This window comes from Poecilia formosa, unplaced genomic scaffold (assembly GCF_000485575.1).
Source record: "Poecilia formosa unplaced genomic scaffold, Poecilia_formosa-5.1.2 Scaffold16, whole genome shotgun sequence".
In the NCBI taxonomy this organism is placed as follows: Eukaryota; Metazoa; Chordata; class Actinopteri; order Cyprinodontiformes; family Poeciliidae; genus Poecilia; species Poecilia formosa.
Window position 1 is genome coordinate 1903529 of NW_006799955.1, and position 25939 is coordinate 1929467.

A 25939-nucleotide genomic window follows, 5' to 3' on the forward strand; every position below is an offset into this window, starting at 1 on the left:
TGCAGTAACTCCTGGTGCTGAGCAAGCATATGGTGGCAGTGAAAAAGGAAAACCGCTTTCCATGGAAGTCGAAGTCATGTAGTTTCAAGGACTTACAAATGTTAGAGATGTAAGTCCACTTTCGAAGTGTTAACACAGTAAAAAGAAATTTGTTTTATCAAATAGAAATAATTGATTATTTTTTGAAAAACATAGTCTGAATTAATGTCAGGCAGCAAGAGAGAAAAGGGTTGAGTCTCTTTCAGAAAGCATGTGAATATGTAGTTACAATTTTGTTTACTGCAACTGTAATTAAACGCTATATTCAGAATTCAGGTCCAAGACGAATATGAGGTAAAGCACCAGTGTTAAATAGGCTACAATTTAGGACACGCTCTAGTTCATCATTTGGGATAAATATCTAGTTAATGATCAATGTAAGTCTGCTGACTAAGCCAGATGATATTCAGTTATTTTTACTTCAGTCATCACTTTGTAAGCTTCAGCTGTCATCAGCAAAATTTCATTTATAGTTCTGTAACTGCCCACTTTCAAAGGAAATGCCAAGGGAAGTACAAGCCAACACAGATTTCCCTTTACATCTGACATATTTTCTTTGAGGAAATAGATTAGCTTTTTTTATTATTATTATTATTATTATTATTATTATTATTAAAACAAGCGACACAAGTGACCCTTCTCAACTCTGAGCAGTTCCCTGGGTAGAAATGATTCCAGTTTGCAGCAGCTGCAGTGTAATTAGTTGCTTGATTCACACTAAGGAGCTTACATACTAAGAGTTGAGCAAAAAGAAAGCAGATTACAATCTGAGAAGCAGGATCTAGCTGTGCTGCAAACAACATGCACAAGTGTGAGGCTGTCACATTCACAGAGTTGCTTCTAAGCATTTTCTCGCTTTCATATGTGAGAAAAAGCAGAGATTATTTCATGCAGTTTAGGGTGGGCAGTGAAAATCTGCCCCACTGAATGAGATTTGTACCAGCAGTCTCTCAGTCCTCACAGATTGTCTGTAAGTCACATGCTCGTTTCTGCTACCTAGCAACAGTAAAGCTCAGGCAAAAGTTCTCCAATCTGCCTGAGAGAGGCTTTGTGCTCAACCTTTAAACTACAACTAGGAGGTAAAAACTGGCAGCTCTAAATGTCTCTAAAGTGGTTCCATTAAAAACACAAAAAATAAATAAATCTACAATGAAATATATATGTATATAATCCTGCTATAGATATTTTTTTATATGTAGCAGGATTATCTTATATATATATATATATATATATATATACATATGCATATATATTTATGTGGCAGCTAAAATGTTGAACCCAATATGTGTGTGTGTGTGTATTTAGTTGATTAGCTTGAATTCCTCTGCTTTGTACTGATGAGCAACAAGTGCACAGGCTGAGTCACATGTAACTCTCCAGGTCCTCATTCAACTTTCTCACACAGAAACTGGAAGTAGCAGGAATAACAGAGTTAGAAAACTTACCGTCAGCATGGCACCATCTAACAGAGCATAAAAAGAAGAAAAAGAGTTGAAGCGGCGGTGCTCTCCACATTGTGGCTGGCCCGTCCAGCTCCGCGCTGCAGATGGAGGAGCTGTAAGGACTGAGGCTGGGATGCTGTAGCTTTCCTCTGTCCCTCTCGGCCGGCTAGTTGATGAAAGGGGGCGTGCACAAAGGCCAGGACCGCCGTCCCCCTCCTCCTCCTCTTCCTCCCAGCTCCCAGCCCAGCCCTCGGCACGTTGGATAAATCCCTTGTGGGCCCTGGAAGCTGCATAATGCCATGCAGGTCCGAGCTTTCCTGAGAGCCAGTGATTTTACACTCTCAGCGGGTCGTCGTTGTTATAATTTTGCCCCACGCTTGGGAACTAACAGAGGGTCTGTATATTCATGCTTGGGAAAACAGACTAGGAGAGCTGGAATTAACACATAAATGAAACTGGGGATAAACAAAACAAACCACAATTAACTTTCTGAATGTTTATTATTATTATTATTATTATTATTATTATTATTATTATTGTTATTATTATTATTTAATTAAATCGCTTTCTACTCTCACAATTAAAAACGAAAATAAATAAATCCTTGTAGTATAACTTCAAATCAATACGTCTAAACCCAAGAGGAAGAATTTCTAAGGTTCATTGTAAGAAGCTCAACGTCGCCATCGTGCGGACAAAATGGCAAAGCCAACAAATCATCCGCGCTACAGACGGATGCTTTATGTTTTAAAATTGAAATCTGCCACTGGCAGATTTCAATCAAAAAATAATTTATCTCGGCCAATACGTACATTTTTTTTTTCTGGTGGAAAACGAGAAAAGCATCTCCTAAAAGATAATAAAAAGACTAAACATGCATCATTTTTTAAGAAAAAAAAAATCAACTCTAAAATTTTGACATTTTCTTCAAGAAACAGACAATTTTACAGTAATCGGTAAAATGATGAGCATATTTACATTTAAATAATTTTAAAGACATCGAAATGTAGCTTATAAGAATACACGTGGACAGTTTACACTGAACAAAGAAACAAAATTAACTAAAATATTTTATCTGATGGGTACGATAACGGAAGTCCAGATAAACAAGTTATGCACAAGATGAGAGGTAAGAAAGGGATAGAACCTGGGAAATACTGTTACAGCTAAATGACGAAAGGACGGAAGAAATTAAGAAAGAAAGAATAAACTATTTGGACCATTTTATTTTCACGGGATAATACCGCCATCTGCTGACAGCTTTGGTTCTATAGTCTTCGACTTATGACTTTTCATGTGCAGTTCCTCGTATTTTTTATTGTCCACTTGAAGATATTACACAAACATAAACACCTTCATAAATAATTAAGAGTGACTGAACACATTTTCACCAACGATATTTTAAGGTAAAATATGTACAACTTTAAATTGAAAATTATCATCGCAAATTTATTACGAGGGAACAGAATAATAAAAAAAAAAAAATCCAGTGTATCCTAAGGGGGTGCGGCTTAAAGATACCATGAACACTGATTTAATTCCTGCTAAAAAAAAAAAATGTACATTTTGTAGGATTGATATTTTGTGACGTGATGTGTTAGATTCTCCCCTACATACTCGGGTACGATAGGTGGCGGTATTTACCTTAAACTAGTTTGTAATCTACCGTTAAAACAAAATAGAGCGGTTGCTATTAGCAACCGAACACTTGGTAATCTAACTGTAGTCCAGTTGGGGGAAAATCTAGCATAAAATTAGACATTTTCCGGGGCATATCATGACGAGTCCACATAGAGATTCTAAGGACGTCTCTGAGAAGGACGAAATCAATATGGAGGTACGTAAAAAAGGTCAATTCAAACCAATATTAGCGGACAGTAGTTTGATCAGCAGTGAGCGACAACTAGCAACAGTTGTCAAAGCAGTTCCTCAGTTAAACATACCTCGGAATATTTCTTTTGTTGCTTGTTTATGAAATATGTAATTATTAAATGTTGGATTAAGATATTATCTTCCAAACTGAACGTGTTTTAAACGTCATGTGTGGGGATGTTGAAGTGTAAAACCTGCAACAACAAAAAAAAGAAAAGAAAAAAGAGCTGTTGGGAAAACACCATACAAGGAAAATTGATGTTTCAGTTTGAACATCTAATACAAGTATTTTCTGTATTAGAACAATATGTGACTTAAAAACACAAAAATAACACCAAAAGAAAACAAATGAACATCAATAAAATCAATATTTTTCCTCAGTTCCCCTTGTTTTTAATATCAGCAACACCTAATAAAATAAGTTCCTGTTTTGGCCTAGTTCATTTTATTGCCACAGTTCTTTAAATGTAAAATATTTAGACTTAAAACAATAACCAAAAGAGAAAATTGTAATGTGCAGTTTTACTAAAGACTGCAAGTTTCAGTGCTTTTGGGGGAAAATAATAATAATAATAATAATAATAATAATAATAATAAATAAAAGCAGAAAAACCTGTCTTTAGATGAATCACCATGAATGTGGATACTGTTGACATGTTTTTAACCCACGATTGTTTTTCTTTCTTTTTTTTCCCCCCAGCATGTAGACGGTATTCAGCCATCAAATTCAAATCCACAAAATTCTGATTTCAAAGACAGCAGGGATATACTGTGGTCCAGGATAGATGAGCAGTCGACCTTGATCTACACACTGAAAAGAAGAGCCGATGAAACCCTTGTGCGATATCAAGCTCTTCAGCAAGTTAACTCTGACCTTGAGGACCAACTAGCCCTCTGCCAGAAAGAACTAGAGGATGAAAGAAAGAGAGCAGATATGTTAAAAAGTAGATTCACAGATCTGGCGGCCAACAATCAGGGAATCATTCATTTCATGGAGGAGCACAAAAACCAGAACATGGAGCTAAAGGAGGAAGTCAAGCGGCTGCAGTTGGAAAATGATTCACTCTTCTCACAGAAACTACATGATAAAGAAATGCTGGTTAAAAAACTGCTGCAAGAAAATAAGTTGCTCAGAGATAAATGTACCGCTAATGAACAGAAATTCAGGTAATTTTTTTAAACTTGTTTCTCATTAAATTAGTCAGATTCAAAAGATATATCAATGATTTACATCCCCAGCCTCCTTAAACATTAGGGATGTCATAGCAAAGGCAAAATATGTGGATTTTTGAATACAGGGAACCTTTGATTTTGACTCATCATCAATTTTATGCTTTATGTTTTTATTTGACCTGCTGTTCTTTATTGAGGTCCCTAATCATATCATCTCATATCTAAAGTGAGAAAATCGCTGAAAGTGAGTCAAACCTCAGAGAACAAGCAGTCCAGCATCGAGTCAAAGAGTTATCACTACTGGATCAGTTGCTTGATGCTCAAAATCAACAGAGAAATGCTGAGGAAAGTTGTGAAGGTAGATAACTCTGTTCATTTTTAAGTTACAAGTAATGCAGCCGCACATGTATAAAGTTTGTTCTTCCAAACTTTCAGATTTGAAGCTAAAACTTTCAGAAGCTCAAGAAGAACACGCGTTGAAGGAGACGAGCTTAAAAGAAACCATAGCGCATCTGACCTGTGAAAGAAAGAAATTATTGGACATTTCTATGGAAAGAGGCAAATCAATCCAGGTAAATTAAAATTATTTGTTATTAATAAAACACTAATACTTGCCAAAAAAAAAAAAAAATTGTAAAGTGTTGATTTTCCATACAAACTCATCTTCCACACAGGAAAAACAGGAAAAAATCCAGGAGCTGGAAACAAAATGGAAAAATGAGGAAAAAGCCAAAATTGAAGCACAGAAAAGGTAAAATACAATTACCATGAGTTAATGCCATGTTTATACTATACAGTGCCCTGCAAAAGTATCTATGTTAGCATTTCTCACAATAAAGTCACAAATTTCAATTAATTTTATTGAAATGTTATGTATTTACACCACTATAATTCCTAAATATAACCAAGTGCACACAACTGGTTGTAGAGGGAACATAATGAGTAAACAGAGTCAAACTGTATTTAATTTATTGAAAATGGAAGAAACACAAACACTACCCCACTGAGATGTGATTGTCTGCCTAAGCTGATTAATGCTCTCCTTATGGAAAAGCGCCTCGAGATATGATGGCATATTTCGAGGCGCTGCAGGGGCCCACAGTTTAGGGGGCGGAGGGGAACCCCACTTTTGCATTTTTATAGAGTTTTCCAATACGTCCTCTCAATATGAGTAGAGAGGACACCAGGTTTAAACATGGTGTCCTGTTTAAACCAGAAATGCTATGTAATCATCTTTGAGGCCTCATATCATTATGGTTCCATCTCTGTTGTCTGACGTGTGTTTATTAATGCAATCTTAACTTTTCCTCAGATTTGCATTGGACGCAAAAGCAGTGGATATAGACACACGAGTGAAGTACCTCCAGAATGCTCTGGACAAATCCATGTCAGAGCTGCAGAAGCTGAACGAGGTTTGTTTTACCACAAATCTTTCATTTAAGGCCATCAAAGCGCTGAACGTGTGGTATTTCTACAGGATTTTGATGCCTTCAAGGAGCACAGCAACAACCTGCTGACTCAGGAGAAGAATTTAAATCAAAAACTTCGCCATGTTATAGGTTGAAACTTTGCACTATGTATGTAGCAGAGTGGTTTTTCTTACTAATTCCTAATAAAATATCTTTCACAAAGAATGTTTAGACGTAATAAAGGCTTTCTCATATTTTTTTGTACCAATATATATTTTTATATATAAGAATGGAATGGAAATAGAACACCCACTTAGAATGATTCATTGTTTCTGGAGAAGAAACTTTACAAATATTCACAGCCTCAAAGGAAAAACACATTTATGAATGTTCCTCTGCCAGAGGAGCATTAAATGTGTGGTATCATGTAGAATCAACGTGTTTTGAGCTTTATAGCATGTTATGATGTGATTGGGTGAACATTTTTGGGATATTGTGTCCGGAAATGCAGGAGCTTCTTAAAGAGACAAAAGCGCAATTTTGTCAAATTGCGAAGTAAAATGTCTTTTAAGATCATGTTTGATTTACACAGCACAACTGAGGGCAACATAGTTACTTTATTGTGCTATAAAATGGCACTATGTTCCTGGAAAATACATAGTGCTATTCCCTTATGAAAAAATTCAAGAGCTGGAACTGTAGGAAAACAAGGCTGAATGAGAACCCAAGTTTATGTTACCACCACAAAAATGTCAATGGTAAGAGAGATAAGAAAAAAAAAATACTCCAAAGCTCAACGATAACATTTAATTAAATAATCTATTCATTGATGCCTATAAAGGAACATTACTCAGAAAAATACTTATAAAATCCCCTACAATGTACATTTTTGATCGTTGTCAGTGGAACAAAGATGGAGAGGGATTGCTTTTTTTTTTTCCTGAACTGTCATTAAGTGCAACATTCCTTGGTGTCAGAAAGTCTCCTCTAATTACTTGTCGCCTGGGGCTCTCCAACACAAAGCCTCTTCATCGTGGAGCACCATAGGCAGAAGAAGCCTCTGTGAACTTTCTGCCAGTCTGCACAGGACCCAGCTCATCTTTAAGCACACCAGGAAGAGATCACTTAAAGGTCAACCGGACCACTGAATGGTCAGATGGTCATTCTTCAGGGTCGGGAGGGTGGAGAGTTGCCTGCAGGTTGCAGTAATTTATCTGCTGGAAATATTTTGCATGCCACTCACCTGCTGGTGCAAAACTTCTTTTGATTTAAATGCTGATTAAACTAATTAAAACATCAAATACTTCCACTGATTATTTTCCAAGACCTCATTAAATTAATACTTGTGTTGTAATCCAAAAACAACGGATCTTTGATGTTTAGACCTTGAGTTTGGAACAACTTTTTTTTATTTAAGTGGGGAGTCCTAGGGAGGCCACTAGAGTCCTTTACGCACTCTGGTGGCCGTTGCTTGGTATTTAAAACAATATGAAGTTATTTGACCTTGGATCAACCCCATTTAGTCAGCCAGAGCCGTTATGGTTGTTCCAAAGTCCTGGGTGGAAACCAAAGGTGGCCGGCTCTTTTCCATTATGGCCTCTGAACTTCAAACCGTTCCAAACTGTTTTGTATCTCAGCTCTAAAACTCTGTTGTCAGGTTCAGTTTTCCCCAAAGAAACCCACCGGTCACAGAGGTGGTGTTGGTTTGTGTGCCAGTAGTGGTAAGAGTTCAAACAGGCTCTGTAACTTAAAAGTGTCAAAAACCTGTGGTATTCCAATCAAACAATGCGAAGACTATGACTTTAAAATGTGTTTTTCACTTGCAAATGTGCACATCTGCAGCCACCTTCACTGGCAGGTTTTAAAACACCACTCTCTGCAAACATACATTGTTTTTTTAGTCTTAACAACTCATCCCAACAGCATTCTCCTCCCCTGACGCAACAGCAGGAGTCTTGGCACGACTCCACAAGATCTGTCCCCTTATAAAGGAGGAGGGAGCATCTCTGGTTCTTTCAATCTCTTCTCCCAGAGTGTCTGCTGCCGTTGCGGGGCACAGTCGGCCTACGGTCTGTGCTGACCCTCTGCTTCATCTCTCAAGCTCGCAATTTGGCAGGAAGCAGAAGAACCGGAAAACTGAACATCTTTGAAAGAGTGAGTCGTTGTGAAGATTATTGTCATACTGTTTCCAGGGTGCATTTTGCTCCTTCTTGCCACTATGTTTTGATGTACCTGGATTTGTAAAGCTGTTTGATTTCAGATTGGGTGTCACTTTCTCCTCAGGGGCCAGGATGCTGTCCTGTTTTACATCAGTGCTGCTGGTCACATCAATCTCCAGCATTTGGGCTCAAGACTTTACCGAGGAAAGGAAAATGTACAAGAAATCCAGAGCCAGGCCGGTAGCTGCAAGTATCCATGATGGACAGGGTGAGAAATTTGATGGAAAATTAGAAAAATTCTTCAGACAGCTGTCACAGCACAACATCAGTATTATTTATTTATCTGTTGTAGTCCTCAAAAACACCTCAGATTTGACCTTTTACCTGCAATTATAAGGGTATTTTAAAATGTCCCAGCTGGACATTTACTCAAGAATAATAGTTTTTTTTTTTTTTTTTTTTTTCAGATGTTTGAATGTATAAAAAAATTCTGATAAAGTTTCTATTATATGGAAGAAATTGTGCTAATTTAGAAATTCAAAGGGCTTTAATGAACTATAATTAGCTGATAAACTATAATTTGTTGAATAACAATGTGCTACACCTTAAATGTTATGAACCTGTCTGTTTACTTATAGAAATGATTATATGTTTTAAGAAGAATAGTGGAAAACAAGTTAGTCACTTTAAAAAATGTAAATAATCCATTATTTTATATACTCTCTAAGATGACGTGTCTCCAGTGTTCAACTATCATTGATTAATCAGCCTCTAATAACGACGCCTCCCATGGAGCTGTAAAGGCTGATTCAGTAAAACTAAAGTCCTGTCCCACACAGTTAGACTGGACCATTACTTTTCAGTAGCGTCAAATGGTTTTGTTTGCATCATAAACTATTTTTATTTATTTTTCACATCAAGTCATTCGACTATTCAATATCCCCTCTGTTGACCGTGGATGTGAGGATAGCGTCACTTGGTAACTTTCTTTAAAAGGGTTTGTCTTTGTATCCAACAGGACTCTGAATCCGCAGCTCAATCTAGAAATCCAAAAAGGACTAAGCTGAAAACCAGCAGCTAGTAAGAGGAATTTTCTAGCCAAAACAGAAACTGCCATTTCTCAAGCTAAAGGAGTTCGTGTGTAACCACTCCTGCAGTCCAATCACTCAGTGAGGCAATCCATTGTTGTTCTGGTGTTGAAAGCTATTTCTAAGACCTTGAGTTCAACTTTTCATTTTCTTTCTTCTGTCAGATTAAAATTAGTCCCTAAATTAAGAGTAAAACCACCTCCCTCAGACTTCTTGTAGACCAGCAAGCTCTTAATATATGTTAAAATTTGTAAACTTTAGTTACTATTTTGAATTAAGTTGGGGTGTATGTTGTGATATTTTACAACACTATAGTATCTACTTGGCTGGATAACTCTATGCTTATCTAGACCGCTGTTACATGAAGTTGTGGATATGCCAGTCACTGTTTAGTTAACCTGCAAAAACCTTAAGTTACTACTGCAAATTTGTTTTTTGTTTTTTTTTTTTGCTTTTCCTCACAGCCATCCTGGATGAAGACTGCAGCCTGGAGCTTTCTTTCTTGTTGGACAGTTCTGAGAGCGCGAAAGACAATCATGAGCAGGAAAAGCGTTTTGCGATGGACATGGTGGACAGACTCCAAGGAGTGCGGCTGCAAAGCGGCCGCAGCTTGAGTTCCAGAGTGGCCTTGCTGCAGTACAGCAGTCATGTTATCAAGGAGCAAACCCTCAAAGACTGGAGGGGACCCGAAAACTTCAAGAACCGGATCACGCCTATAGTCTACATTGGACATGGCACCTACACCACCTATGCAATCACCAATATGACAAAGATTTACCAGGAGGAATCCAGAATTGGAAGCATCAAAGTGGTGGTGTTGCTCACAGACGGCGTTTCGCACCCAAGAAACCCGGACATTTTTTCTGCCATTGCTGATGCCAAGAACCAGGGCATCAAGTTCTTCGCTCTGGGCATCACCGGGACGGCCAACGAGCCGACCAACATGGCCGAACTCCGCCTGCTGGCCAGCTCCCCGGCCTCCCGCTTCCTCCACAATCTGCAAGACGAAGACATTCTGCAAACAATCTTCACTGAAGTAGTGAGTGCGAGCTCTTGCCAGTCACCTGACAACACACACAAAAGGGAAAGGGTTGTATTGAGTTTAAACCAGCGTCTCTCCAGAATGTACATGTGGACAGGCATGTTCAGGTATTTGACAATGCTCAGGAGAAACAAATGAAAGAACGCGCCAGCCAGATCAGGATTTATGCTGATCTCTACAGCTACACAAAAACTGTTTGACTTATTTGACCAAACACTGGAAATAAAGATTCCAAATGCTCTGCAACTGCTTTGTACAAACAAGTAGAATTTACTTTTCTCTTTATGATTGCATGGCTTGTATAAGGTTGTGCCTTCTATTTTAAAATCATCTCTTACAAAATTCTCCTTTTGTGACCAACATCCTCTACATGAGTGCAGTAAATTTAACTTGTTACCTAAAAACGCTGCATTTCACTTGATTCCCTTTTCTTTTCAGACTGGCCTAGCTGATGAAGGAGTAAGTACATTCCCAAGTTAGATTGAGAAAAAGTTTACATTTGATGCAGTGTAATTGGATTTGACTAAAATGTGTTTTGTTTTGCTTTTCAAGTGTCCCTTGGCTCAGAGATGTGCATGTGAGAAAGGAGAACGGGGACCCAGCGGGCCTGCGGTGAGCATTTACCCTCACAAAAGCCACATTTTTCCAAATTTTGCTTTCATTTTGACCCTGAACCTTAGTGTTTTTTTTATTACAATTGTATGTACTAAAAATGCAGTTTGTGCTTATCAAAATGTGTACTCATAACTCTGAAAAGTGTGTTGTGCATTTCTCTTCAACTCCTTACAGACAATGCTTTATAGAAATGACTTTTGGTGCAATTCCAGTCACAATGCTGTTTATGGAATATCTGCAAAACAGTTCAGTCTGATTAGATGTCACAAATGTCAAACACACTGTTTACATACTAACTAGCTACATTTACTCTATCACATTTACATTAGCCAGTTTAAAAATAAAAACTAAACTTTTTGGAGTAGCTACACTATGCTAATTATTTTCACTTGAATTATATTATCATGAAATATTGCTACTCTTACTTAAAATTTCTGGATACTAAACCCACTGTTTGTAACATCAATGAATGAAGAACAAGCATGTTTTAACTAAAAATGCATGAGACACACAGTTTATGTTGAAGTGAGCCCTCTTGTTCATACACAAGCTTTGCTATAGTAACATTACTTTCTATCTGCTAAGCCTGTTGTGCCATTTGGGGATCATGAAGACACAGTCATCCAATTATTGGGAATGCTTATGTTCACTGTTAACTAGACTCAAATTCAGTCCCATCCCCTCCTCAAACAAACAGCTTAGTTATGGTCAAGCTCTGAGGTAAACTGACAGCTGGGTGTCCAGGTGCCCTCACCTCGGACAAATTCCTCAAATTCTTACACCCAGACAATAGAGGCTCTCATAATTGGTCTCATTAGTTTAATGACCATCAGGCAGCAATGTGTGGTTTATAGCAACAGATGCATTTGTGGGCCAGGTGCAACTCAGACCAGAAACCGCTCCGTGTTTGGACAAGATAGCTCGTTTCTTGTAACAGTCACTGAGTGCTGTCAACGATACCTGTCTGGAGCGAATCAAGCTTCCACTTTGCAAAACTTCCTCATGACAAGCTTTAATTTATGGGTCGTAGGATCAAGGCATTAATTGTTAAAGCCATTTGAGCTCTTCTCAACAAGAGAACAGAATGTCAAACACAGAAAATCGCTGAATTTTGACCCCCGATTTTGTTCCTTTCCTCAGGGTAAGAAAGGTCGCCCCGGTGATGATGGAGCTCCGGGGCAGAAAGGGCAAAAGGTGTGTTGCTTTTAGTTGGGAAATTCCCCAACTGGCAGTGAAAACAAGCTCATGTGGAATCTGTCAAAGGGTTGTTGTTAACGACATGTGATAATTAGAATTATACACCCGAAAAATGTAACATGGAAGAAAAATGTCAATCAAATATTTGTTTTACTTGCCAGTCAAAGCAAGTGTTGGGGTTGGTGGATGGATGAACTAAATGTAATGTGAAATGTGAAATGTAAAACCTCAGGGCTTCTGAAACTGTTTCAAGAAACGCCATTGTGAGGACTTTTTTTAAATCATTGACAACATTCATCTAAAACAAACACACCACATCTCTATCTGGTTTCCTCTTTTGGCTCACATGTTTACAGAACCAAGATGATGATTGACAATGTTTCTCAGCAGCAAAATATTTACCAAGACAATCCAGGAGATCAAGTCCAATATCAATTTGTGACCAATTTGAAGTTTGAAACTCCTGAAGTCGCCCTCTGTTGGTCATTATAAAGAATGCAGGTTTAAGGTACTTAAAAATTGCCCTGTTGATGCAATTTAAAGTTGAGTTAAAATTTTATTTCATTTTCTTGAGCTTTTCTGTTTAAAGAACATAGACTTTCCAGCTCTATTTTAGCTAAAAGTAAAAAAAAAAACAAAAAAAAAAAACAAAAGCAGTTATTGCCAAATATCTCTTTTGCATCAGGGAGAAGCAGGATTAAGTGGAATACCTGGCCGAGAAGGAACTGAGGTAAATGCTGTTACTCATGAACAAAACAGATTATTTTGCTGATACTCAACGTCTTGTATTAAAATCAGTAATTACTTTTATCTGCAGGGCAAGCCTGGTTACAAAGGAGATAAGGTATTCAGATCAATCCAAAAAGTTAGAAAAGTTGTTTCCATATATGCATATACATGTTTAATATGTGTAATTTCTGCACAGGGTGAGAGGGGTGAGTGCGGTACTCCAGGAATCAAAGGAGACAGGGTATGAGAGTGTTGTTGATACTTGCTGAATCTACAGTTTGCTGATTGTTTTTTTCTTCTCTCCTCACACTTTGATTTAATTAGTAACTCTTTTTTTCTGTATGATGTGCTTCAGGGCCCAGAAGGTTCAATTGGAACAAGAGGGCCAAGAGGTCTGCAGGTTTGTAATACTTCATACGACACTAATATTTTTTCCATGTTCTTTATGTCTTTTATTTGTTGTTGAAAAAGTATGATAATAAAATGTATATGGTATACATTTATCACTTTGCACTATTAAAATGAAGTATTATGGACCAAAATGAATTACTCACTGGATTCCTATTTGATATTAGGAATGGGGGGAAAAAAATCACCTGCGAAATGAAAACATTTTGATCATTCTATGAATTTCTGTTTGATTTTCTGCCCAGGGGTTACCAGGACCACATGGAGACGTTGGACCAGAGGGGCCTCAGGGAAAGCAGGTTAGTCTCTTATTTGACTAATTTTACTCTGCTCATCCCACGTATATGTTGCAACCTCTGCTCTGCATTTCCTTTTATGATATGTTTGAACAAGAGTTTTGGAGCTGTAATACTTTGGTATTAACCCCAAAGCAAAACACTTGTAAGCCCTCCTTACCCCCGTCATGACTCACTACTACAATCATCATAATGAATGCAGGATCTCTTTTGGCCTGTTTCCTGCAACTAAATACAGAGCAAAAGAAAAGTCCCTGCAGCAATGTCAGTCTCTCAAACATGGCTTACATTTATGGCCATGGATGGAAAGTCTGTGTGGCCTGTCTGGCCATGGAAATATCTGTATTAGGATTAGGATTAACTGGAGTCTTAGTGGTCTCTTAGTATGATTTTTGTTCCTCCCCATTGAATGAGCTATTGTAGAATTGAATATATCTCATAAATACTTATCATTATACTATAAAAGCCTAATTATAAAATGCATAATGATGATATGCATAATGATAATATGCTTTTATACCATAAAAGGTTGAAATCATTATATTACTCACAGTCATATTTACATTTTTAATAGCTACCTAAGTTAAATGGGAAAATACAGAAAATAAATCTCTGCTGTCTTGAATATCCCCCAGTCTCATTTAACTAAGAATATTTGGTAACACTTTATTTGAAGGGGGGTGAATAAGACTGTCGTGATACTTTCATAAACATTACATAACACATGTCATGAACATGAATAAGCCTTCATGAATCTTTATGACTGTTGTCATAAAGCGTCATTCGGTAAATTATGACACTTTTAATACAAAGTTGACATTATTCAAAATGTCTTTGTTATGACAACTTGACATTAACCAGGAAATCATTACTGTTTAAACTTTACCTTTAATAACATAAAGTTATCTAATTTTTAAAGTGAAATCAGTAATACTTTTATAACAAATTTATATCAGTAATGATTTTTTGGTTAATGTCAAGTTGTCATAACAAAGACATTTTGAATCATGTCAACTTTGTATTAAAAGTGTCATAATTTACCGAATGACACTTTATGACAACAGTCATAAATATTCATGAAGACTTATTCATGTTCATGACAGGTGTTATGTCATGTTTATGAAAGTGTCATGTCAGTCTTATTCACCCCCCTTCAAATAAAGTGTTACCGAATATTTCATAAACTTGTCAAACATAATCACATTTACATTGAGCAGTGATGTACAGAAAAACAGGTAATTATTTGCCCAGAAACTGGAGGTTGGAGGTGGTGCGTCATCAATAATCCTCCTGTGTGAAACATATATTGAGGTCAGAGTAAAAGTTAACACGCATGCCTATTGTTTCTATGTAAATAATCCTCCACTTCTATGTATTTACCACCTGTAAAACGTGTGTCAACATTTTAGTCATTCATAAATTAGTGTTTGCATTTTGTGTTCCTAAACTGGAGAACTTCTAAGATGGTGCGAATCTCTGATTAGCAGTTAGCTACAGACTGATATGTGTTTTTTCTAAACGAGAACTCCATTACTGTTATCGACTCCAGTCAACAGGTTAACTGCTTATTTTTTATTACTTATTAATGAATCTAAAGCCAAGCATTAAGACTCACAAAAATATTTTAAAAACTTGTTAAACTGTTTTAGTTTTTTTAATTGCAGGGAGAACGAGGCCTTTCGGGTCCTCCTGGAATTCAAGGAGAAACTGGTATTGGACTTCCTGGTCCAAAAGTAAGTCATCATACATAGTCTATATAATTTTTTTTTGTAAATATTTGTGATAAATGATTGTCATTGAGTGTCACTTAATAAGTTTTTATTAATTCGTAGGGTGACATGGGGTTCCAGGGCCGACCAGGTCCTCCTGGTCCTCATGGGGTGGGAGAGCCTGGTCCTCCTGTAAGTTACAACACACAATTTGTGACTCTCCTTTAGACTAATATTGTTCATTTTCTTGTTACTGTGTGGGTGACATGTACATTTTTACTTTCTTTATAGGGACCTCAAGGACAGCAAGGCGTTCAAGGGGAAAAAGGACCCCAAGGAGAAGGACTTCCTGGACCAAAGGTTATTTTTAAGTGCTGCATATTAGATAGGAAGCTAATAAAAATAGTTGTTCTTTTAAGGGATGACAGAAGGATGCAGTGACTTTCACATGCTGTATTGATAAAAATATGTTTTCAGTCGAGGTCAGCTAACTAAGGCACAAAGAGAAACTGTTGTTATCAACCATTAAAAGTAAACTCTAGACTGAAAACTATACAGGAAATGAAGATATTATAAAGTCAAGTGCAAAAGATGGAATTTAAAACCGTAACTGAGAGGCAATTTGGTTGTATCTTAGCAGAGCCATTCTCCAGTCTGTCAAGGTTAGCCCCTGCTCCAGCTCACTGACTCGCAGCTCAACTGTTGACTCTCTTGGTTTCTGCTTCTAAGAGCTTTGATCCAAGCAAGCCAAGGCATGCTGCCTCCTGAAACACAAAGAAGACGATCCATTCAACATTTAGGACAGAAATGCACAGCTGGTAGCAAAGCACTTACTTCAACTTAAAAAAAAACAAAAAAAAACATAAGTGGTAGTATAATTTGTAGTACTTTCAGGAACTTGGTTGAATTACAAGGTAACCTCTGGAAAGTTCCAGAGAACTTTGATGGAACATTCATGAAAATTTAGCAGGTACTTTCAGGAACTTTCATAAAACTTCTGACAATCATCTGCAGAACACAATTTATGAGTTCAGCCGAAGTTCCATGAAAGTGTCTTTCATAATTTAACCCAGTTCCTGAAGGAACCCGGCAAGTTCCACCAAAGTTTCATTATAACGCCTGGTATGTTCCAGAAACCTCCATGTAAGCTAGGTGAATGTGCCTGCTAGGTTTTGTGAAAGTTTGATTAAGGTTCCGTCAGACTTTCATAATGCGCATTTTAAGTTCTGGAAAACATCTGGTAAGTTTTATAAAAATCATTTGTAAGTTCCAAGACAGAATCTGATAATTTCCTGAAAGTTCATTGAAAGTTACATAGAAGGTTCCACAAAATACCTGGTAAGGTCATAGAAAGGAACCGAGATGACTTAGAAAGTTTCTGCAAATTACAGATTGTGCATTGTTATAACATAATCCTATCATCTTACTGTTGCAGTTTGTGGATTAATTAACAGTAGTATCTGTATGTGATTGTTGAACATTTTCCATTAAGAAATATAAAAGTTTTATTTAATTTTAATTTTATTTTAATTTTATTTAATTGTAAGTAATCAAATGTTCCTGCAATGTGTGTGTGGATTTCAAACAGATTGCCTAGGTTGGATTAGATATTAGTAAATCTAGGCTGACAATGGGCTTCTGTTATGAGACCCACTGGAAATTAGCTAGGTCCCACTTTTTACCCAGACTGGTCCTGAATCAAAAAGCTCTGCAGGCAATTAACATGGAGTCATTACGTTTCCCCACCAGGACAGACTTTTAGCCCATTTGCTTCCACATGGCCGTATTTGTAAATGCTGTGATGTAAATTGATGGGATTCACCTGGTTTCTTTTTCTGCAGGGGGATCGAGGGCTCTCAGGACCGAGGGGGCCGAGGGGCCAGCAGGGTGTAAGCATCAAAGGAGAAAAGGTGGGTTGTAAATGCATTTAATGAGTGGAGTTAACTGTAACAGTACACTTTCTGAAAATTAGGGGGAATCCCAAAAGATGCCCCAGGCTACAGGATATTCCACTATAACATAAAAGCAAGGCTGGATGGTTGTTTACCACCTTTAACATCTGGTTGCTGTGGGAAAGTTGCAGCAAGTACAACTTGTTGCAAACTGCGCTGTAAGACTTAGTAATTTTAAACAACTACAGTAATTCACATGAAAGAACGTTTGTCATTAAAGTTAGCCACATTTTAAATGTACAATACATTTGAAAAAATGTTATAATTTGATTTTTCTATGTGTGGCACCCTTTCTGACTTACTATTATCCAATAAAGCAAATGTTTCTGTTCTGATCCAGATCCAGCGTGCTTTGTTCTTACGTAGATAACCTTTTGCGTAAACCATGTTACGTCTTTGCATCAGATGCTCACTTTTAGACAGAAAGCTGATTAAACACACCTGGATATAGTTTGTCAGTTGAGATCAAAACATCTTTTCTCTTTTGCTTTGCAAGAGTGAAAAGATGATAGGGTCAGTTTATTTGCATGTTGTAGTTTCAAAGTCTTACATGCACACAATTGCATGCACTGACATTTGAGACGTGGTTATGAAACCAAGCATGGAATTTGGCTCCCTCACTTTTCAGTTCATTAGTACGTTCCAGCTGATTGGCTGTTTGATACAGTTTCAGACTATAATATGTTTTATAATAAATCAGAAAGGACATTCCATTTCAACATGGAGTAACGGGTATCGACAATGAGACACATGAAAAGGTAAAAAGTGCAAGTGAATATAGGGAAGAGGTTGAAATGCTAATAAAATCAATTTATGTCACAACTTATCAAAAAATAATAATACTCGACTTTTGTTTTAGTTTTTTTTTCCATTTGGTGGTATAGTTACTATTTTATTGATCCTTTAATTTATTTAATCAAGGCAAATTTGCGCCTCCACCGATGTCACAAGTCGAGGAAAAAATAGGGAACACCTGACTTGCTAAGCATTTCATTCTTAAATATTCAGAATGTTGAAGATGTTTAAAAAAAACATCATTATACTATAAAAGCCTAATTATAAAATGCATAATGATAATATGCAAAATTGATTTTTGAGAGTGGAAAAGTGTCTTATTTTAAAATGAAAACTGTGTAGGAGGCCTGCGCTGAGTCCAACCTTTTAATTTCGGTAATGATGGGCCTTTTGTCAGACTTCTTCTTTGTGCTGTGGTAATAAGTTCCAGCTGAGAACTGTAGACTGGTCATAAAAACTATCATCATCCACCGTTGATAAGGATTGTCTTAACCATGGTCCTTTACCTCCAGGGTGAACTGGGACCACCAGGTTTTCCCGGACCAACTGGAGAGACAGGGGTGGGCATTCAGGGAGAAAAGGTAAGCTAAATTCAATTTGATTAAATGTTGCTAAGGCTACCTTATAACTAAAAGAAACCCACCCATTGTAGCAAATGATGTTTTAAGTAAGAGTTCAATCAATATTATTATGCAGGGAGTCCAGGGACCAAGGGGCCCGCCAGGAGTCAGAGGAGTTCCAGGGGAAGGATTATCTGGCCCTAAGGTTTGTTCAAAGAGAAACGGGCTGTGTGCATCAAAAAAGGAAAGAGTTGAAAAAAAGAGTTTGAAAAAAAATCCATATTGTGCTGTCAGTGTTTTGTTGGTTTCTGTTATACAAAGCTAAACAGCAAAAACTTATCACACATATACAATATTTATAATGCAAATAAAGAAAACATGGAACATTAAACTACTCTATTAAATGGGGGCACAAACCTCCAAATGACCTCATATATATAAAAACAATGAGAACCCCTAAATGGCTTTTTAAAAATACAATGCTTGTGTGTCCCCATTTCTAATACCGCCCTGGGTCACAAGCCATATGGCTTATAACATTGTGTATTAATAACATTTTCCTTTCAGGGTGACCAAGGCTTACCAGGAGAGCAGGGAGCTCCTGGAGAAAGAGGCATCGGTGAACCTGGTCCAAAGGTGTATAAATCACTTCTTGTGACTAAAGCTTTCATCACCATGAAAAGTCTGCTAATATTTTCCAACATATTCGGAAAATAAAATATGAAACGTATCCGACTGAAATTGTAGGGAGTACCTGGAGACCCAGGACCAGGAGGCCTGCCTGGTCTTCCAGGAGAAGATGGCGCTCCAGGACAGAAGGTAAAGCATGTTGCGCAGTGGGTGAACATGCATTCTTTTGGCCACTATTAAAAGAGCTCCTTGTTCACTCACTTAAGGGGGAGCCTGGCTTATCTGGCTCAAGAGGTCCCGAGGGAGCTCAAGGCATTGGCATTCAAGGAGAGAAGGTATGTTTCATTATTAATTCTTGTGTAGGATTAAAAATGATTTCACTTCGATCGTGCGTGGTGTTCTCTGTTTTAGGGCGACCAGGGTCTGAGAGGGATCCGGGGACTACATGGTCCTCCTGGGATTCCAGGACCTTCCGGATCAAAAGTGAGAGACCTAATGCAAGACTACAAATATATTAATGTCGTTGTTGTTGGATAGAAACATTCGACAACCTTGGAGCTCCAGCTCCATGAATTGGCAGCTGGTGAAGATTTATGCCACACTAACCAAGCAGAGCCAAATACGTAGTTTTTAATGATGTTGGCAGGACAAATGTTTCTTTACACATGCATAATTAAGTCAGAGTTGTCTTGCCAATTCTCTTCTTTCAGGGTGAACGTGGAATTCCAGGTCCACAGGGCATGTCAGGGCAGCCGGGACGGTCCGTATCAGGTCCAAAGGTAGAACAGGGGTCTGAACATGGATTTTGGCAGCAAAGAACTAACCTGTCAAATAAAACCTGATGGCAAAGATGGAGTGAAAAAGCTGGTTTAAGTAGTCAGTTTGGCATTTGTGTTTCATCGTGTTCAGGGTGAAGTTGGTCCTGCTGGTCCTCCTGGTCCTATTGGGGAAACGGGTCTGGGTCTACCTGGTCCCAAGGTAAATGCTATCACTTAAGATTTGACGTGCTTTTTCACAGAGCTGTCTACAAAATGATGTCAGTTTTCATCAGTGATTTTTTTTTTTTTCTGTTTTCAGGGTGATCGAGGTCTTACAGGTCTAACGGGTCCAGTTGGGCCAAAGGGTGAAGGCATCCCAGGCCCTGTGGTATTGTCATTTACCAAAACATAAAACTGTGCAATGTCTGCAAACAGAACTCTTAGAAAACGCCTCTGTTCTGTGTCCAGGGCCCTCCAGGCGTGCCAGGGTTACCAGGTGAGCCTGGACCGGAGGGAGTGGGAATTCCTGGTCCAAAGGTTTGTCAACATGACATTTTGTGATCTGAACAGTTTCCCCCTCAATCTGTGTTTCTGCTGCCCTTATGGGAATCCTCATCTCTGTTTCAGGGTGACGTTGGCTTTAGAGGCCTACCGGGTTTGCCCGGCCCACCAGGCGAGGGCGTACTGGGACCACCAGTAAGGAAGATCTCATTCCTTGCAGTTGCATCAACAACTCTAACTCAGAAAAAGCTTCAAAAAGTAGAAAATTAACAAAAACAAGCAGGGAGCTTGTTGCCTTTAATTTTATTTCAATGCAGACCTTGTAAAATTTAACTTTGAATAAGAGGGATGGTACAGTTAATCCTCTGTGAGATTATAAAACAAATATTTTCTGCTTGTTCAGTTCACCTTAAAAAACAATTGCAGGAACAAAAGGAAAATTGTATTTCTCGAATATTTAGAAAAATCACCTAAAACCATCACCAACCAGTCTCTCCAATACCAGAACATCTTAAGTATTTTTTTTTATCAACGTATTTCACATTTTTTATTAGTTTTTTCAAAAATAAAATGGAGAAATTTGTGCATTTTATCAGAGTTTAGTTATTTTAAGAAAACATTCATACAGTCAATCAAACACATAACATTTGTTTATTTGTCCATTTTTAAACGTGGGGTAGTTTTTAGAATTGCCTTTGTTAATATTTTTTTTATAAAATGAATAAAATTCTTGTATGCTGTATCTAAATGTTTTTTCAGGATTCATAAACCTGATCTTTTCTTAATATTAGGGTAATATTGGGAGGCCAGGACCAATTGGTCCACCTGGACCTCCAGGAGAAGGTATTCAAGGCCCAAAGGTAAATTAGTTATTTCATTTAATGTAACTCAATATGAATGCTATTCCATATTATAACCAATTTTATTATAGGGTGTTCTAAGTTTGAAGGACTGTAGCTAAATTAATTTAATTTAAAATCTAATCTCAGGGAGAGCCAGGATCTCAAGGCATGACTGGACCCAGAGGGCCTCAAGGAGAAGGATATCCTGGACCTAAAGTAACGGATTACCATTTATATTCAAACAGTTCATCAATATCCAATTTATTTACCTATACTGAAAATGTGTCTTTCTTTGGGTCAGGGGGACCGTGGGTCACAGGGAGAGAGGGGAATGAAAGGCTCAAAAGGAGACATGGGTGATCCTGGAGTCCCTGGAGAAATGGTAAAATATGTGAAAAAGTAATTGTGTGAAATGTGGGTATACAGGTTAGCATTCATCCAACTCTAGTCACAGGTGAAACTAAAACTGTTTATCCTAGCAGTATGAGATCAACACAGTGATCATTTTTAACGTTATGTTTTCAAATAACAGGGCAGAGCAGGGACCAAGGGTGAACCGGGCCTTACAGTAAGTTCACTCAATCAGCCAAATGCTTTTATTTTCAACTAACATCCTGTTCAGTTCTTAAAGTTTGCTTCCTTTTACAGAGAGAAGACATTATAAGGATGATCAAAGAAATATGTGGTAAGAAGGTCACCCAAATGTCATTTTCATGTGTCCTGTCTCAAATGACCTGGCCAAAAACAGATGTTATATATACAAAACCTCAAACCTCAGGTTCTACTCGGCATTGATTCCCAATATTGGGACATAAAACCCAAAGTTTTATGTCCTTACTTATTGAGGATCAGCAAACGCAGCAGGACACAGGTGTGGAGCAAACACACACATCAAGTAAAACCACTGGAAAGGCATAAAAGAAAATATGTCGCAGAAAATTCAGACGAGCACACACAAATACAAATGACAAAATCCAGACTAGACAAAATGAAACAAACTGTTTCTCTGTTGCTACCACTTGAGAAGGGATCTGGCTGTTGTTTTGCTGTCATGTGAAAACCTTTGGCTCTTGCAGGCTTGTGCTTAGAGAATTATTTGTTGCACAGCAGTGATGGGCTTGTTTAAATCAAATGTCCACTCAGCACAAGCAATACAATTGTGTTTTTAATGGAATTGTCTTCTTTCCGCATTTCAGGATGTGGCATCAAGTGCAAAGAAAGACCGATGGAGCTTGTGTTTGTCATCGACAGCTCAGAGAGCGTTGGTCCTGAGAACTTTGAGATAATCAAAGACTTTGTCACTCGGTTGGTGGACAGAACCACTGTTGGACGCAATTCCACCAGGATCGGACTGGTTCTCTACAGTCTGGATGTCCTGCTAGAGTTCAGCCTGGCTCGTTATTTGACCAAGGAGGACGTAAAGGAAGCAATCCGAAAAATGCCTTACCTGGGTGAGGGCACCTACACAGGGACCGCTATCAGGAAGGCGACCCAAGAGGCTTTCTTCAACGCTCGGTTTGGAGTCCAAAAAGTAGCCATCGTCATCACTGACGGTCAGACAGACAAGCGAGATCCTGTCAAACTTGATTTGGCAGTGCGAGAGGCTCATGCAGCAAACATTGAGATGTATGCTTTGGGAATAGTTAATTCTTCTGATCCCACACAGGCTGAGTTCCTACGAGAACTTAACCTCATTGCCTCTGACCCAGACTCTGAACACATGTACCTGATCGATGACTACAACACTCTACCAGGTGATGATTTGAGTCAAGTATTAATATTTTTTGACTTTCAGTTTGTGCAAACAGTCCAAATTGACACATCTCTTGCCTCTTCTCAGCACTGGAATCTAAACTGGTCAGCAAGTTCTGTGAAGACGAAAACGGCGCTCTCATTTACAATCACATCCCAAATGGGGCATGGAACAGCAACAACGGACTAAGTCTTCATAGAGTCAATGGAGGGTATGTCAATGGATATAATGGGTTTGACCATAACAGTTATGGAAACAGTGGACGTGGGAACAGGTATGAAAAGGGAGTTAAAAATCAAAGAGAAACCAACAACAGACGTCGTGGTGACACTTTTACACTGCCCATCAGTGCTGATCCCCGTCCTCTACAGGTACCAGTCCTCTGAACTTTTTACTCACAAAATATTTCTACAGGAAACATATTTTATTGAATAATTTGATTTTAGGTAGTGGAAGACGATGATGGGGAAGATTTAGACCTGAGGGCTCGTGTGCAGACCGGCAGCAGCACATCTGCAGTCAATGTCGTCAAAGCCACAATGTCATCAGCTGGAGGAGAACGTTCTGCATCCAAGGAGGAAGTTTTATCATCACCAGCAGCACCTGTATCCTCATCACCTTTGTCAACGCCAGCGTCTAACACGTTTTCAGACTCTAAGCAGAAGGAGGTTGTAGTGAGTCCAGACTTACCTAAAGGTGAGTTCTGCACTTCTACTCAAAAAGCTCATTGCAAGAAAATTACTTCTGTGGCATGACTTAGACTTAGATATAAATTCTGTGAAAACAGCTATGCTAATATTATAATTCAATTGAAGTCAGTTAATTACATGTAGCATAATATAGCTCTAATTCACACCACGTCATCCCCCAAAGTACTGCACAAAATAAGTCATTTCAGTCCAATTCTAATTGAACCTATAGTTGGCAAGTAATGTAGTTAAGTTCAGTTTGTCATTTAAATTGGTTTAAAAAAAGTTTTCCATCTGAGGAAACTCAGGAGACTACATTGAGTGATTGACTTGCAGCAAACCCTCTGCAAGGCTGTAGCGACAGTGGAAAAACTCCCCTTTAACAAGAAGAAAACTCCAGCATAACCTGGATCAGTACGAGCAGCTACCTGCCACGAGTGACTGGGGATTGAGGGGACAGAGCAGAATGAACAAACAACAAACAGAAGATCTGAAGAAGGACTACTCTCTATGTTAATGAAAAGTACAAAGTTAGTAGTAGAAGAAGGAGAAAAGCATTGACTTATTGAGATCATTAAATTTAAGAATTGAGCCCAGAAATACAATCATTTGTTAAGGTTTTAGGAGTTTGAGATTTTCCTTTGTGCATTGCTTTGCTATAAATAATAATTCCTACTTTTAAAAATCTTTTTTTATTTAAATTTCATGTGGTAACCAAATATCTGTTGGTTTAGTTTTGGTGGGCAAATTTTTTTGAAAATTCACCCATTTCTTTTTCAGAGGTCCCTGCTCTTGATCCTCGCTGCAATCTCATTTTGGACCAAGGAACCTGCAGAAACTACTTAATCCGCTGGTATTATGATAAACAGGCCAACGCCTGTGCACAGTTCTGGTACGGAGGCTGCGGTGGGAATGAAAACCGCTACGAAAGTGAAGATGAATGCAAGAACACTTGTGTTTTTTTAAGAACAGGTGAGCTCAGTCAGTGATTTCAAGTCCAACAGGCATGTTCTGCTTTTTACTCCTTTCGTCCAAAACCAAATATTTGTTTCTGTTTCAGCCGGATAAGAAGACAATTTGGAAAGACGTTGTGATTATTCTGAAGTCTCAATATTTCTAGTTTACTCACTTGTATTCAGCAGTTTTCTTGCACTTTTTGAACACTTCTGTCCTCAGATACACAAATACACAAGCATATGTTGTTCAATATTAAATATATTTCAGAAATTATTACTTTGAAAATATATCCACCAACCTGCTTGAAAAACTAACCAACTTCTTTACCTCAGGACTGAATGTGTAGTCAAAATATTTTAGAAAACAGGTTTTTTTTTAGGGTTTAGATGTCATGAATTTAATGGGACAACCACAGAAAATGCAGAGTCAGACATCTTTTTCATGCCATCTGTTTAGTTACATATCTCCAACCAGACAGTCATGTTAAGATATTTGCTGTAATATATTTTTTACGACATATCTGTTTGGGTTTCTTAATTTTTTTCTTAATAGTATGTTTTCGGGGTTATTAAAGGCAGCTGTGATTATCAAATGCTGCTCTAAATGGTCCGCTGCAAATTTCAGAAAAATGAAGATAGAAGCAGGTTTGTGTGTATATATATATATATATATATATATATATATATATATATATATATATAATCACATACAGTGTGGTATTTCTGAACAGATGCTTTTAAAACTAATAAAATTGAAATTATGGTTTCTGTCTTTTTTGTACATGTTTTTATAAATATCAAAGGAAATTAAAGTCATCATTGTGTGATTTTGTTTTCTATTTCTTAAATTAGAAGACATATCTTTGTAATGTATTAAATGCTTTTGTAAATCTGACATTTTTTCCAAGGTTTTGTTATTTACTTTGCACCTTTGCATCATACTTAAAATGTCCGTAAATTTGAGACCTATGAAAACACCACTTTAAAATAAGATTTCAGTATAAAACTGCTTTTCCTTCTTTTATTTTTTATTTTTTCTAAATTAAGCAGCCATTTATGCACACAATATTAAGGACAACATGGAGACCAAAGTAACTGACCTAGTAGCAAATCAATGGTTGACATCATATGGAGGCTTTTCTACAACAACACACAATATTTTTATAAGCAGACATAATGCACTTTAGTTCTCTCCACATCCCATTTAGGAACGTCAAAATCTGATAAAATCACATAGCTTCCTATAGACACATTAAGAATTTCAGATTACTTTTGTTTTTTATTGTTTTACACAGTCTAGTTAATATTCTCCCCATTATTTTTGT

General features: G+C 37.7%; 3 protein-coding genes across 6 annotated transcripts in view; 2 read left to right on the top strand and 1 right to left on the bottom strand.

Annotated features, from left to right (window-relative positions):
- lrp2a (low density lipoprotein receptor-related protein 2a) overlaps positions 1-1632 on the bottom strand; it is a 55130-nt gene extending 53498 nt beyond the window's left edge. For 3 of the 4 annotated variants that reach the window (XM_016668625.1, XM_016668624.1, XM_007546437.2), the window contains exon 1: positions 1485-1630. In XM_016668625.1, coding sequence (XP_016524111.1) covers positions 1485-1554 — 70 coding nt within the window. In that variant the 5' untranslated portion in view covers positions 1555-1630. Of the gene's footprint in view, positions 1-1484 lie in introns of all 4 variants that reach the window. The other variant, XM_016668626.1, reaches the window with a different exon arrangement.
- A 1527-nt stretch (positions 1633-3159) lies between these two features.
- zgc:172182 (coiled-coil domain-containing protein 89) lies at positions 3160-6160 on the top strand. Its single transcript, XM_007546438.2, has 7 exons — positions 3160-3318; positions 4054-4520; positions 4754-4884; positions 4962-5098; positions 5201-5277; positions 5839-5938; positions 6004-6160. Exons 1-7 carry the CDS (start codon positions 3259-3261, stop codon positions 6088-6090), a joined length of 1059 nt encoding a protein of 352 aa, XP_007546500.1. The 5' UTR covers positions 3160-3258; the 3' UTR covers positions 6091-6160.
- A 1811-nt stretch (positions 6161-7971) lies between these two features.
- Positions 7972-25253, top strand: col28a2a (collagen, type XXVIII, alpha 2a). Its single transcript, XM_007546439.2, has 36 exons — positions 7972-8089; positions 8219-8362; positions 9647-10221; positions 10663-10683; positions 10777-10836; positions 11980-12033; positions 12722-12766; positions 12854-12880; positions 12962-13006; positions 13121-13165; positions 13419-13472; positions 15134-15202; positions 15302-15370; positions 15470-15538; positions 17020-17088; positions 18438-18506; positions 18622-18690; positions 19053-19121; positions 19233-19304; positions 19382-19450; positions 19527-19598; positions 19826-19894; positions 20025-20093; positions 20193-20261; positions 20342-20410; positions 20501-20569; positions 21166-21234; positions 21364-21432; positions 21518-21598; positions 21749-21784; positions 21865-21901; positions 22413-22970; positions 23057-23340; positions 23416-23665; positions 24439-24630; positions 24719-25253. The coding sequence occupies exons 2-36, from the start codon at positions 8227-8229 to the stop codon at positions 24724-24726; spliced, it is 3687 nt and encodes a 1228-aa protein (XP_007546501.1). The 5' UTR covers positions 7972-8089; positions 8219-8226; the 3' UTR covers positions 24727-25253.
- Positions 25254-25939: the final 686 nt, after the last annotated feature.